This window comes from Rhea americana, unplaced genomic scaffold (assembly GCF_003343005.1).
Source record: "Rhea americana isolate MKP2758 unplaced genomic scaffold, rheAme1 scaffold_26, whole genome shotgun sequence".
Lineage (NCBI taxonomy): Eukaryota > Metazoa > Chordata > Aves > Rheiformes > Rheidae > Rhea > Rhea americana.
In genome coordinates this window covers 3,215,303-3,231,029 of record NW_028186379.1, presented here as the reverse complement: position 1 = coordinate 3,231,029, position 15,727 = coordinate 3,215,303, and the positions used below count along the sequence as shown (strand labels likewise).

The window sequence follows — 15,727 nt, the reverse complement described above, 5'->3', positions numbered from 1 at the left end:
AATCTCTATCTCCACTTTATTTATTAAAATTACATCTAGACCACTCCTTAGAAGCAGGCCTTTCTAATGCTATAAYCCCCAGAACACCCACATTCACAGCAACTCAGTTCCCTTTTCCTACTACATTTCACTGACCTCTAATTCTACTGAGCCAGTCTTTTTCCAATCATTATTACTTCTAAATCTGAGAAATAAAGAGCAGTACATTTCACTGTATTATATATGCAGCCCATCATTCGTAGACAGAAAGATAGGGGAGAGGGAAGAAAGAAAAGGGAACAGGTCYCAGTACACACAAGACAAATACAGTTCAATTCTACAGTTAAGACCTATTCACAGAATGCTTGAGTTAGGAAGGGACCTACGGAGATCATCTAGTTTAACTCCCATGCTCATGCAGGGTCACCTCGAGCACACTGCACAAGACCACATCCAGGCAGGCTTTGATTTTCTCCAGAGAAGGAGACTCCACCACTTCTGGGCAACCTGTTCCGATGCTATCACCCTCACAGGAAAGAAGCTTGTCCTGATAGTCACGTAGAACTTCCTGTTTTTATTTGACTGCTGGCTCTTGTACTGTCACAGGGCACAACTGAACAGAGAGCAGCCCCTATCCTCTTGACATCCTCCCTTCAGGAGGRGATCTTATCAGTCTTCTCTTCTCCAGGCTAAACAGGCCAAGCTCTGTCTTTCCTCATGACAGATGTTCCAGTTCCCTGATCATTTTTGTAGCCCTATGCTGGACTCTTTCCAATAGTGCCATCTCTCCTGTACTGGGGAGTCCAGGCTTGGGCACAGTACTCCAGATGTGGCCTCAGCAAGACCAAAAAGAGTGGGAGAACTACCTCCTTTGACCTGCTGGCAACATTATTCCTGATGCACCCCAAAATACCATTGTTCTCAGCTACAAGGGCACATTTCTGGCTCATGGTTAACTTGTCCACCAGCACTCCCAGGTCTTTCTTTGCAGAGCTGCTTTCCAGCAGGTAGGCCCCAACMTGTACTGGTGCATGGAGTTTTTCCTCCCTAGGTACAGGACTCTGCACTTGCCTTTGTTGAACTTCATGAGCTTCCTCTCTGCCCAACTCTCCAGCCTGTCCAGGTCTCTCTGAATGGCAGCATAGCCTTCTGGTACATCAACCATTGAGGAATGACTGACTGAATGATGACACCAGCTTGGTATCATCAGTAAACTTGCTGAGGAAGCACTCCATCCCTTCATTTAGGTCACTGATGACTAAGTTGAGCAAGACTGGACCCAGTACTAATCCCTGGGGGACACTGCTAGCTATAGGCCTCTAACTAGATCAGCAGTGCAGAGTCACAGCCCTTTGAGCTCTGCCTTTCAGCCAKTTCTCAGTCCACCTCACCGTCCACTCATCTAGCCCACACTTCCTGAGCTTGCCTAGGAGGATGTTATGGGAGATGGCATCAAAAGCCTTGCTAAAGTCAAGGGAGACAACATCCACTGCTCTCCCCTCATCTACCCAGCCAGACATTTCATCCTAGAAGGCTATCAGATTGGTTAAGCAYGATGTCCCCTTTGTAAATTCATGCTGACTACTCCTGATCACCTTTTCCTCCACATGCTTACAGATTAAAGTTTTATTACCAAACTTAATTCAGTACTACAAATTTGTATTAACTGGAATTATCATATGGCCTAATAAATCTTCAGTAGTATCAAGTAACTTTATTATGCTGTATGCCTTTCTCAAAATATCTTGACAGATGTTACATTAAAAGGTCACTAAGGTTARGAAGCCAAGTCAAAATAAATATTTTAATTGTTTCAAAATACAAGACTAAAATCTACATAATTATTAAAATATGCTTACAAATATTCTTTGATTAACAGTTTGCATCATTTAACAAAACTAGGCATATTTTAAATGCAGCATTTTCTCACAATTTTAAGATACAGGTATTGCTAAAATTTTTCCAGTAAAAAAAGCATACTCCACTGAGTAGCCAGTATAGCTAATTATGTTCTTGCATCTTCTCATATATAGGAATTTTAAGATTCTCTTAATTACTTTCCCAAAGCAAATAGCAATGCTCAAGACTCCAGGTAAACAAATTGTCATTAATGAACATAACTACATTGATTAGGTAGCCTAAAGAGAACCAGGACTTAAAGGGCTTCAATTGAGTTACAACTTGATGTCTTCTGTTCCACTGATTAAGAGCAGAGTTTTAAAATTCTACCTCTTTGGCAAGCAACTGCTTCAACATAAGCTACAAGAGGTAAAGTGGTCAACGTTAGTGACTAAGATATTTAAATTGTGGTTTAAGAGAAACTAAATGTAACATGCAACAAACTGTACCTTAAAGTTCAGAAGAAAATTCACATATATCAAGTAAACCAGGAATTTTTCCCATATAAACTCTTAAAAATTTAAGCATTCCAATATCAAGGCAAGGGAAATATGTAAACTAGTAATAGAACATGCAAACTTAGCAACTCTTACAACTTTAAACTGCTCAAACAAAAACAACCATCTTGGAACAGATAAAATATCAACACCAACTTCAACTTGAAGCAACTTTTTCAAAAAGGTTACACAATGATACTACAAATCTTAAACTGAACTGCAGTAACATGAAGATAATGAATTTAGGTACTTCAAAGTCTTTGGCATTGTTGATCAAACACTTTTCAGTACTGCTCGGCTTCTTCTGAAGTGATGCACCTTTCTCTCCTGGAACAGGATAGCAGAGACAGGAAAAAAAGTTTTGATAAGTAATACTTGGAATGAAGCAACTGAAGTTTCATTAAATACTGTATATTGAGGCATTCTGTACTCTATTCACTCTACTCCCCAAGATAGTAAATATAGATTCTGTAGCTTCTGCTTCAGAATACAGGTGCCTCATTCATGCATCTGTCTTAATCAAGAAGCAAAGTTATTTAAACATCATGTTAAAATCCTAATAAAAACCATGAAGACACTATTCAGGATTCAGAAACTCCAATTCTACCAAGTCTGAACACATGCAGCAAAACTTCCTGTTGATACTAGACGTCCAGTTACTGACCTAGACTGATTTACTAAGTGTAGCAAATTTACACCAAGTATAAACAGTTGTAACAACTGTTTTCAACATTTAAATTGAACTTAATCTAGATTAGGGTYAGGGAATAACCTGCTGCCCTTTCATCAGTTTGTTATTTAGGAAAAACTAACTTTTTCTCTAAATGAATAGGTTGCTGCAATTTTACAGTCTTTTATTAATGCACTTAAATCCATGCCTCACTTTCAGTACTTCTTTCCAGCATTAAGCATCTGGGAGTCAACCACCAGAACCAGTATCTCCTGAAGGTTAAGAACACCAGCAAAAAAAAAAAAAAAAAAATGACCCAACACACAACCACCACACCCCAAATGGAAGTCCAGGTGTATGTAAGTACCTTTGTCTTTTCAGTATCCTGTAACTGAATGTATCTGAGATCAGCTATGTTCTAAGGACTTAATTTTGCTTTCACTACATACCTTGAAGTAGTCTTCCTGTGACACAAAAGTGTTCCTCAGCCGGTTCTCAGGATTAAACAGGCAGGATACTACTGTTTGTATGCTCCTGTCCACAGATTTCTGAAATACAGTTACATATGCATCTACAACAATACTGATATTAATTAGCCCACTACTAGCAATGCATTTGTGTCACAGGTTTACTTTGCATTCAATATTGCTCAATTGTACTGTTTCCTCAGCAATTCAATTTTCATCTTTAAACATCAAAAATTCATATTCCCACTCTCAAACATTACTTACACTAAGTTTTGTTCAGTAACATGCTAGTCCACTTTTCTATTGTCAGGTTATTCCAAAACCAAACTTTTTTTAAAAAAGAAAAACAAATTCAAAAGACAATTACTGATCAACATAGGAATGGCCTTCCACAAAAGAGAGGGAAGGAAACTATCTGTTCAGCTATTTTGAGACTCAAAATAAATCTTCMTAAAATAACAGGAGATGCTATCTGGCCTGTGATTATTTAGTATCTGCAATTTCTTCCRTAATTCTCAGAGTAAACAAACCCCTGCCAGTCAAATGCACTGCTGTACTTCATTAAGTAGACCACAAAATTGCACACTGTACAGCCCCCATCACTACAGACAAGCACTAACCGTTTTGAGTCAGTATGAGATTTGACATTGCGAACAGATCAGAGATGTAGTGGATTAAGCAGCTGGCTGAAGCAGTAACTATAACCTTAATTTCTAAGATACCAGCCACAGGCCTTCTCTATCAAGCTACCCAAAACTTGTGCCTGAACTTCTGGGAACAATTTATAGTGACAAAGGAAGTTGAGGTTTCCACTGCTTTCAACCATCTACATTCTACTATTTTGAAAAAGCATTTACCTTTTGAGGACTGTTACTAGACGACTGTGTRGGCTCTGGGACAGCACATTCTGTCTGTATAAACTCAGGATCTTCACTATAGTGGTAGCTTACTGAAGTATAAACCTGCATAGTTTTTGAAAAACTGCAGTTAGCAAGTGAAACCTAAATATTATTATACATTTTCTTCTGCAAGCTAAACTGGGAAAAATCTCAGAGTTACATGGTCATTGTTTTTCACCTACTCATAAGCCATGCCAGCTTTGCCTTTTTTGTTTAAAGAAGTTTTATTTCCTTCCAGAAGGGAAATGTTCTAATGAATGTCTTCTCTCCCCACATTAAGCAATGAAGGTATTAAGTGAAAGATTTAAGACAAACAGTAGGTAGCCTCAAGCAAAAAAGAAATCACTGAAGTCAATGATAAAAGGAAGGGAAAGAAGGGGAAGCAAACTACCACCACTGCACTCCTGAGAAACTGCTTTTCTTCTATTCTTTAATCTCCTTGCATGTATGAGGCCTTCTACATAATGCTCTAGCTACCAGTTTGAACTGTTGTAACAGCTAAGAGGTTGGTAAAGCAGTTACTATTTATGGAGCATCCTTCCAGATGTTTCCTGACAGGATCTCAATGGCGTTCTCACTTTTCGGGGGCAAAGATTCTCTTCCGAAAGAAGCTAAATATACCCAGACTTAACAGTAGTTTTCAGCTGTTCAGTTATCACTTCTGAGAATGTTATTTGTGACAACCAAAACACTCCCTGAAAGAYAGTATTCAACAGTAAAATTGTAATTTTAAGCTATCTTGGGAAGATATAGAAGCTATTGATGTCCACACTCTTCCTTTCTGAGTACCATTCTAACCATCAGCAGGTATGGACACAACTGGGGCATTCCAGGAACAAGCTCAAACGGTGATTATCTATWAAGTATGTAAGCATGAGCAGAGACAAAGGTTTGACATTATCTCCAYATGGCTGTTGCCTTTTTAGTCTGTAAGGAATCATACTTAGTAACTTGAGAGTTCTAGGAAGGCTGTTTGCTCATATAAACATGTTCAAAAATGTCTTATAAAAGCCATTATATACATGTACTCTAAAAAACCTTGAGCTTGCTACCATTTAGTTATGTAATGTAGTATGGCTGTCTGATGTTCATGGATGTTTTTTCTATGCTTTTTCAAGTATTTTTCTAGTAAGATCAGAGAAGTAGAATTGTCAGATCTGAGTGCAGGCAGCAACACATATGCATGAAATTCCATTCTCTTCATTTTTCCATTCATCTTCTGTACATTCCACAGATGTCTGCTGGAAATTAGCCTAAGAAAGTACTATTCAGAAGAAAATTAGGTATTAGAGTTCCTATATACTTAACAGAAACTAGRAAAAGAATAAATACCATGTCAAAAGAATACATTATATAATGCTTAATACTAAGACTTTTCTAAACTTTTTTTTATTAAGCACCAATTCTGGCTCTGTGAAAGTAGTATAGAATCTCTTGAGGATGTCTCTTGAAGTTAAAAAGCATCAGATTTCTTTAGAAGCCATCAGCATCATCTACAGACTGTAACACCTTGACTAACGGTTTAAAATGAACCAAAAATCACCACTACTTGCAGAGCYAGTATTTCTGGGATCTTTCATATTTATGATTTTTTTCAAAGAATTTGAAAAATAAGCACTAAGATGATACAGTTCTTTAATTTTTTAAAAATGACTGGATGCATTCTTTCTTTCAACTTTTCACAAAGAACCAATCCTGTGTGGTAGTAGTGGACACTACATTGCCAGAATTCTTTGTTCAGAAAGTGTATGGCAACACCACAAAGCAAGTTGTTCTGTTCTGCCAGGTAGCTCCTAAAAAGCACCATATAAAATAGCACATCCTAAACAACTACTCTTTCAGCCACTACAAATCTATATCGACCAGTCTTCCATACACATCCAGTCAGCACAAACAGGAGTGTTTAGGTATCAAGCTGGCAGAACGCTGATGCTTACTGAAAMGCAAAAGCTTTAGAAGTTAAAATTTGTGATCTTACCGGAGGCATAACATAATTCCTTTGTTCCCCAGCAAGCCACTGTGGTTGAACCTTAAAACAAGAATTGAAGAGTCAGCCTTTATTCACTAGTTCCTACAAAGCTAAGCAACTATTCTGTGTCACATTTACATGAAGTGTTTTGCAAGTCTGTATTCATCAGTKCTTTACTTGGACATTTACTTTATACAGCCTCTGGTCCACCAAGACAAAGACAGCTTTTGCATGTGTACCCCATATTTTAAGTCACATCATCGTCACCACAAATTCAAGTACCTCCTCCCCCTTCTCCTTCCAAGTTACAAGATCACTTTTCCAAAGATTAGTAAAATAAAGGCACTCACAACAACCACGCTGACAAAGCATCTCAAACCTTTAGTTATTTCCATTAAGTTTCCATAAAAAACCCAACATAGGTCTATTCACACATTTCACTTGGGAGTTTGAAAGTCACTTCCCAACCGTCTTAGACCTTTTTTTCTTAAGAGTTCAAAAGCACATTGTGTGATGTTCTGATAAGGTTCAGGTTCTGTTCAGGTAACTAACATCAAGTGTACAGAGGCAGAACTCTTTACAGTGAGGAAGTGTTATTCAGCCAATACACTTTGTATTTTTGCTAACCTGGGAGACATTTTACTGTTACAAATTAAGTCATGCTGTAGTTTACTATATTGTATTCAAATCTAAAYTTGTTTTTACTTTTAATTTCTTTCAAGCCAGAGCTGTATGGAAGCAATTTAATTACAGCAAAGGACTACATTCCATCTACATTTAAGTAGATTTCTTAGTAAGAAATCATTTATAATCACTTATGAGCAAACATTCCTATTTTGCACTTAACTTCTCTGATCTTCAGAGTAAAGTAACTGAACAGATAGTGCTGGCTAAGGATCAAAAATGAAAGTTAAGTTTTCAGCAACTTTATGGTAGTTAAGTCACTTAAACATGACCTATTAAGTAAAATATCATTTAAACAGTATTTTAGGTGTATTTAAACAATTGCTGTTCACTTTGCCCTTTATTCTAGATAACTGAAGCTCTTACATTTTGGGTATCAAATCATGATTTGAACACCAGGGTGAAAGGCATTTTACAGGCCCTGATCCACATCCTGGCACAAAATCAGAATAATCAGTCAGGATAAGTCCCAGACACACACTATTCCTCTATGAACTCATTTCCCTTGCAACTTTTGCCAGGTGTACATATAGAGAGAGAATCATGGTGTGCTTCAGTGAGTTTAAGTACAGATAATCAAGGAACCAGGATTCAGGCAACACATCTGTGGCACTCAGATGTAAAGTACAGGTTAAATACAATGATCTCCTGAAACAAATGCTACCTGCTGGTAATTCATTTGGCATTATTAAATTCCTACCATTTAAAGGTAAAACCATTTCTAAATGAAATCCCCTAAAGTAACAACCAATAGTTAGCTAAATTTTCAGTGTTCAATACTTGTTCAAGACAACAACACTCAATGAAACAGATCTGACTTTAATTTTTTGTTAAAGGATCTGAAGAAGGTAAACACTAAATCACCTTTTTATTCTAATTTATCCAATTATGTACCTGATAGTTGTAAGCTGGCTGATAGCCTACTGGAACTTGTTGCTGGATCAATAAAGCTGGTGAACTGTATGGATATGTCTGTAAAATAAAGCATTTCTTTAATGCAAGTTTGAGGCAAGAATAAAAAAATACCTCTTGTATAGGCATTTAGAAAGCAAGGAAAAATTTACAAGTGTAGTCATTAAAATTCCTATTCCAGAATAGTGTCTCTACAGAAAACCTTACAACCCTTCTGGATTTCCAATGGAACTTCAGCACTTCATACCATAAAAGCAAATTCACAAGTGGGATTCTAATGCGTTACACACCTAAAAATCCTGCATATGTATACAATCATCTTTTAAGTCACTTCTGAAATATGAATTTTCCAACAAACTTCATAAAATACATTGAACTAGACCARTTACTACAAAATAATGGACTACACCCTAAAGATCAGTTTCATAGAGCCAAATAAAGTGTCAGAATTTAGAGGATTTCCTAGCATCTCTTTACTGCTAAGCATCAACAATATATTAACTTAGATCCCTGTCAGYTGCTTCACAGAATAAAGGCACATTCAAGCACATTAAGAGAACTGCTTCCTCCAAACTATTTCCCCCCTACCTCTACTTTACATAATCAGCAATAGTGCTACTATCAAGCTCTCTGTCTTAGGAAAGAGTATTTTCCTGAATCACCGCAGTTTGCTCTTCTACAACTGCCAGAGAGCAAACAAAAATCTTGCAATTGATGCTACCYCTTATCACCAGATCACACAGGCTTGACATGAAAACAAACAATCCCCCCAACACACACACATAATCTAGAGAACCTCCTACATATATTCAAAATACAGAACCCACAAGAAGTCCAGGAGTATTCTGCCTAAATAAGTCTCAAGTATCAACAAGCGATGTCCTACAGACATATGTCCCATATTAGTAACAGCCTTAACAGATGCCATAACAGTTTCTACAAAGAGAGAAGAATGCAGAAACAAAAATCTAACTAGTAGGAAAAATAAGGAATACCACAGTCAGCTTCTGGTTCCATAACTGTTAAAAAATCAAATCCCCTAAAACTATTACTATAAAGTTTATGGCTTCCTGTGAGGCAGGGCAGCATTACAGTAAATATGCATTTGATGTGCAATAAGCGTCTATAAGACTGATCACATCATTTAAGAACAGATATATGATTAAATTCTAGTTTTATCTTCCAAGTTTTCTCATTCTCAAAAYGAATAAGAAATACGTGATTTTACTGTGTTCTGCTTTATGAAGAGATTGAGTAAGTTTTTCAGGATGGCTGGCATTCTTCTAAAGCATCTGTGGTTGAAATCAGAAGCAGTAATCTTTATTGGGGAGGGTATTAGGAAAGTGAGCAGTTAGGATAAAAATAGAATCCCCCCAAAACATATTCTGTAAGTTGTACGTGCTTGMACTTGTTCACAAATCAGTGGCACGAACAGCCCTACCTGAACATACTGAGTTACTGGGCTCATCACAGCTGGAGGCTGCACATATGTCTCTGTATTTTGATTACTCCACACACTATGAAACTGTGGTGCAGGAGGATTAAAAACCAAAGGTCTAGGGTGCATGTAAGAACCTGGTTTAAGGCAAAGGAAAAAAAAATGTATTAAGAGAACTTTTTTAATCAACTGTTTTAATCAATAATTTAAATCCACACTATATAAGCAGCAGCTGCTAAGTATCTTATGTTTTTGACTCAATTTATCAATTACACTGTATTTGCAGAGAACATGCCAGGGATTGTGCTGCCAGCCTGGGATGGTTTTTACACCACCATACAAGCAGTGAAATCTAAACAGGACTTTAATTGTAATTAATATACACCTTACAGCAGACTTGCAAGGATATCAATGTAAAAGTTTTCAGAAAAAAAAAAAAAGCAGTAAATTTGTGATCCAAGTTTGTAAGTACTTACACAAGTTTTGCTGTTTTCTAATTGCTGGTCCAAGTTTCAGCTTTTTGCCATGAAAGTTGATTTGCGACTGAAAGACAAGTTATTCTTTAAGCTGTTGATCAGTGAGGTGGGTCATTTGCTCATTTGGTTCTAAAAATCTGTACTTTATAGTTCTAGCCCACAATTATTTTCAACCCAGGCTCTACTGTCATAGCCTCCATTCTCTTCTCCACCTCTCAACACCTTACATCTTTTAATCTTTAACCTCCTGCAATGCTGAAACCCACCTGCCTACTTACTGAGTGACTTACCAGGCTTATACATACCCTTCTCCTTAAGGGCAGCACATACAACAACTAATTTAAGCTACATATTATTGTCAGTCAGCCTCACCTGTTTTCTGTTTTAAGCACATAGGTTTTATCATCCTTGCCTCAGTAGAGTTAAGGCTGTAGAGCAACTGAAGTCTAGTGTCCTCCAAAACCTAGTATACTAAGACTACTCACCTTCCTTTCCACATACTTCCTAACCATCAAAGAGCAAAACTTAAATATGAAGATTRTGAACCTAATACAAGGAGGTTACTGGAAGCATTTGGAGGGTGTTGGAAGGGTATTACACCAGGAAGGCAAGATTTCAGGCTTTCAAGGATCAATGACTGAGCAGTATTTTGCCAGTGCAGTGTCTGGGGACATCATAGAAAATTTCAAGCAACTGCTCTGCAGAAAATGAATTTTCTGTTTTTCAGCCAGATTGTCTATGTAGTTTGAAATTTAGAAGAGCATTTGCTAATGTAGGCAGGCTGAATATCAAAACATCCTTACATTTTGATTTGGATTGACTTTTATAAGATGGCCTGTATGACTTTTTCCTCTGTAAAACTGCAATTTATAGTTGCAGTRCAGATTTAATACAAGGATTTAAAGACATTAATGTTTATTGAAGTAGATGTTAATGAAATGTTTGTATAATAATAATTTATGTTCTAATACATTCTATAATAATGTATAATATTAATGCATAACTTAAATCATATTATATACCTTAATCCTGATAGTTATATAGTAACAATGTATAGTCTATTTTCTAATATAGATATTCTAACATTACATTTATTCTATAATAATTTATATTCTAGATGTTAAGTTATTATTCATTGAAGTAGAATTTTAACCATATTTAGCAAAACTCCAAGGTAAATCCTCAGAAAGTTCTGCATGGACAGTTTTCTGAGGACAGTCCACCTTTGGGTCCAACCTCATGGCCCTCTGCCAAATGGTAAACAGGAAAATGTTTATTTATGACTTGTGAGCAGGTGCATTACACTATTTCAGAGGCACTCAGCTGCAGTTGAGTTAAGGTGRTTAGGAAAGAATTTTAGTTGCCCTCAGTTAATACTATTTTATCACCATGTTAGATGCTATCAAAGATTCTAGATGAACTCCCACACATTACAGACTTTCCTGGTCCAGAAGAAAAGTACACACTTGCTAATATAACAGACACCTCACTAAGCTTTTTCTCCAATTTTCATTCCAGAAGAAAATGTCTCAGACAACAGCAGATTTATTTTACTGTTTATTGTAAAATAAGACATCAAAACAACTTAGTGATATAGAGACAGTGTCCTATTTGATCATCTTCTCATACTGAGCAATCTAGAATAAAATATGGGGGCAAGGGGAAGAAAAAATAGCTTGGATCAGCAAAATTACCAGTATCAGTTCAACAGAACTTTTACTGATCTTGCAGTCCTGTTGTGGCCAGAACTATACAACCACCTTTTTCACTCAAAAAAAGTGAAAGCTGCTGGAAGCCAGGCCCCCCCTCAAAGTAGAAGGTAGCTTTTTGTTTTGTATTGCCAGCAGGTTTTCTGGAATTAGACCATCATGGAATTACAGGTGGAATCAGAAGTGGATTGCAGCAAGTGATCTGTAAGTGTTATCAAAAACCAAGGTTTTGAAGTCTTCCAATAAGAATCAAGAATCTGCTATTGAACTTCACTGCCCTCCAGTTGTCCAAATGGGTTCTCTTCCACCTTTTATCAGAAGAGGTGTASTACCAGGAAACATTCCTGAATTTATCACAGAATACTAGATCCAGGCCTAGCACACTTGTCCAGGGTCGTCTTTCAGCTCTGCTTTTCTGTCTTAAATAGCTTCAGAAAGACTGTTTATTCAATAGTGAAAATGGAATTTTGATGCACAGACTCCAGAGGAAAATACTTCAAATTATATTTTTACAGTTATTCATCTCAAGTTTGGGAGAAAAGGGAAGACAAATATTTAACAGTGGTTTATGATCTGCTAGAATCTACCAGAAGCAAATATCTGAATTATAGCTTGCCAATCTTTGTATTTAAAATGGTATTTCTCCAATACTGAACTCCAAGTGCAAAAAGGTTGAACAGTTCTACCCTTTATCTCCTGTGCGAACTACAAAGAAACCATATAACATTAACAGTTGCATCTCACAGGCAAGCAGGCCTAAGAAGCTACTTAAACACACGGCAATGTCTAAATGCCTGACTGCCTTGAGAAAACAGTCCATTCCAGAAGTTGGAAGTATGAATGAAGTGTAACACTARTAACTACTTTTACTGCATTACTCTTATGCTTAAGAATACTGACAGGTCTTTCTACCTGCYATAAACACAAGAGCTCTATGATGATCATACAATAAAGAAATGAGAAATGGCTAAAAATCTTGCAGCTTTCAAGTGCCAATGAATGAGAATCACCCAAGACCACGACGTGAGACTTTCAAGCATGTCAAGGTTAGAAGCATATTCATCATTCTTCCGGCTTAAGTAAATACAGAGATTCTACCACAACACTAGAAATGATTTTTAGCAAATTTAGTTCCTGGCAGTCTCAAGTCTTTCCTTATTTGCTCTATATAGCACATGGCTCAGTTTCCTCTGAATGTACCTCTAGCCTTCACAGCTGAACTTCTTCAGATAATTTAGAGATAAATAGCTTACTTCTACTATTTTTTGAACATCCACATTGTCCAGGAAGGATACAAAACCATACCTGAAAAGGGAAAGAAAAAAAAACACACAGATGATTACTCTATAACCAGGTTTTCATTTGCTTCTTTAGCTGCTAACTTACTTTGAACAAGACCAGTTAACAGCATTAATTATGTGCCAAGAGTACTACTGTATGCCTGAAATACTTTAACTTCTAAGTTGAAAGAAAGATCAACATGAACAGCATCTACTGCTAACTAGCAGCATATCCTTTTGGGTCAGATAAAAAGCAATCAGACACCTAATTCTACAATAATATGAAACACATTTAAGACTTTCTTCCATGTCAGCTTCTCAAAATGAACATTACAGTTGATATTACTAAGATTACAATGTCAAAAACCTTTGAAGTATTAAGCTTCATCAAAATTTGCTTTTTGCTGCAAAGTTTAGATGAAAGCAGATATGGAAACAGTGACATGATTTGAGGACATTATGCTTGAAGAGGCTTTCAATTTATTCCACTACTCAATTATCTAGACTGTAAAGTGAAGATAATACTCCCTTTCAGAGCATTACAGGATCAACAGCTTGAATGAATCATCACAGAATCATAGAATGGTAAGATTGGAAAGGACCTCTGGAGATCATCTAGTCTAACCCTCAGCATAGCCCACAGGGCAACTGAACCCATGACCTTGGCATTAGAAACACCACACACTTAACYAGCTGAGCTAAATCTGCCCCAATTCATCCTCAATAATCAAAGYCAGTGTATACTGGCTAACTGCACATTAGTATTTGCAAGGGTTATGAAGGAGGCATTACTGCATATACCTAGAAAAAAAAAAAGAAATTTTACTTTAACATCTGTTCATAGGATCATAGAAAAACCTGAGAGCTGGAAGAAACCTCCAGAGGGCAAACCTCATTCTCAAAGCAGGGCTAACTTCAAAGCTGAAAAAGCTTGTGAACAGAACTCAACTGAATAATGCCCTAAGCACCATCATCTGAGTACTTAACCACTGTCACAGTTCAGATTTTTCCCATATACCCAACTGGAATTTCACTCGCTGCAACTGGTAACTGCTCTCTGGTTTTACCCTTTATCTGAAAGTTTGGCTGTCTGATCAGTAACCCAACCCTGGCTGTCAGAAGAGCACAATCAAACTGCCTTGAATAAACCCTCCCTTCATCATTCCAGCATTACAAAACTGAACTCTCCAGATTTTTAATAGCCAGGATAGTTGCATAACAAAGTCAGTATTTCATCCCAAGGAAGATCTGTCCATACAAGCATCACAAGTTTCAAGCTTTTTCCACCAGTTAAATGACAATAACTCCATTTCCCCTGAATAGATACACTAAGGTTAGAAAATCAGACCATTCATCAGAAAATTATACAGATTTAGGATCAGTCTAGACTTAAGTTTCACAGCTCTTACTCATTACTACAGCAAATCAGCTACTGCTAAGAAGGCTTAAGCATTTCAAACTCTCTTGATGAGTAACTGCTCATCATATCACCTACAAYAGAATTATGTCCACACAAGCAACAACTAAAAGTAAATGTTCATGTTCTACTCACCCTTTGGAAACACCAGTTCTATCAGTGATTATTTTCACCTCTTTCACAGTACCATACCGTGCAAAGAAACTTCGAATTTCTGTTTCATTCATCTAGGAAAAAAAAAAGTCTTAAATCCTTTCACAAACATTCAACTGAATTGATTTAAAACAGTAAGAACCATTTCTTAAACCCATCTTCTACTGTAGTAAGAACCAAAGTTACTCATCTGTTCCAAAATTCTTTCCTGAATCCACACTGCCATAACACTAGTAATGACAGACAAGAAAAACCTCAACTGAACCATTCCAGAAATTAAATTCCCGTTTCCTTCCCACTGAAGTACACTATATGTATCTTAAAGAATTAAGTATATACAAATACCCTTATATCAATTCCACCAACAAAGACTGTATTTGGCATGATTTTTCCTTCTGGTAAAACATATCCTTGACTGGTCGCTGACAAATGGGTATTATCCTCCCGAGAGATGCTTGCACACTGGGCCTCCGCGTCTGCAGACTAAAAAATTTAAACAGAAATATTTCAGTCAAACTGGAGTATATTTTAAGACACTAGAAAGTCTGCATCTTTATAKGTATGTATGATGCATACATAAAAATGAGTGAGGCAACAGATAATGTTCTTTTGTATATGCAGTGCATGTTAAGATTACTGAGTAACTAGTTATATAATTTGCAATATGTAATAGAGCTCCTAAATCCTAGTCTGTAGATATGTAATAAAGCTCCTAAAGCTTTATGTCACAGCCCTTAAGTTACAGATTCATTCAGTGCAGAGCACAGATGATATTGCTGAAGACAACAGTAATTTTGTTTGGAACAAACAACATGCAATCTCCTATTCACCACAAGACTACATTCTATACTCCACATACAGTTTAATATGCATTTACAGAAGTATATGCAAGAACTAAAACACCACGGAAGTATCAAGGGCACTCTGAACTATCTAGTCCTTACTCTTGTACCCTCCTTAATGAATGCTTCTAGCCATTGGCCATGCTTTGCCTGGCTGTTAAGGACACAGAACAATTAATCTGACCACTTCAGTGGTATTCATTCCTCTGTATTAATGCACTTTACAACATTAATAAGCTTCACCTTAGAACACAAGTACCAAGTCATTATCCCCATTTTAAATGCTCAGAACTTCAACTATTTAGTCAAAAATCATCCAATACTTTTAACCCTAATAATTTGCAATGGCTAGCACCCAATTTYTCTAATGTAACAATCTACATGTTTAATGTGCAGCTCCTATTTAAACAACTGCAGCTGTGAGTGATCAGGGCTC

General features: G+C 36.8%; 1 protein-coding gene across 1 annotated transcript; it reads right to left on the bottom strand.

Annotated features, from left to right (window-relative positions):
• Positions 1 to 2,648: 2,648 nt before the first annotated feature.
• DAZL (deleted in azoospermia like) lies at positions 2,649 to 14,926 on the bottom strand. Its single transcript, XM_085307630.1, has 10 exons — positions 14,795 to 14,926; positions 14,432 to 14,523; positions 12,853 to 12,904; positions 9,891 to 9,957; positions 9,418 to 9,551; positions 7,959 to 8,036; positions 6,390 to 6,440; positions 4,370 to 4,474; positions 3,495 to 3,593; positions 2,649 to 2,702 (listed from the first exon to the last, which is right to left on the bottom strand). Exons 1-10 carry the CDS (start codon positions 14,831 to 14,833, stop codon positions 2,649 to 2,651), a joined length of 771 nt encoding a protein of 256 aa, XP_085163756.1. The 5' UTR covers positions 14,834 to 14,926.
• Between the last annotated feature and the right edge of the window lie 801 nt (positions 14,927 to 15,727).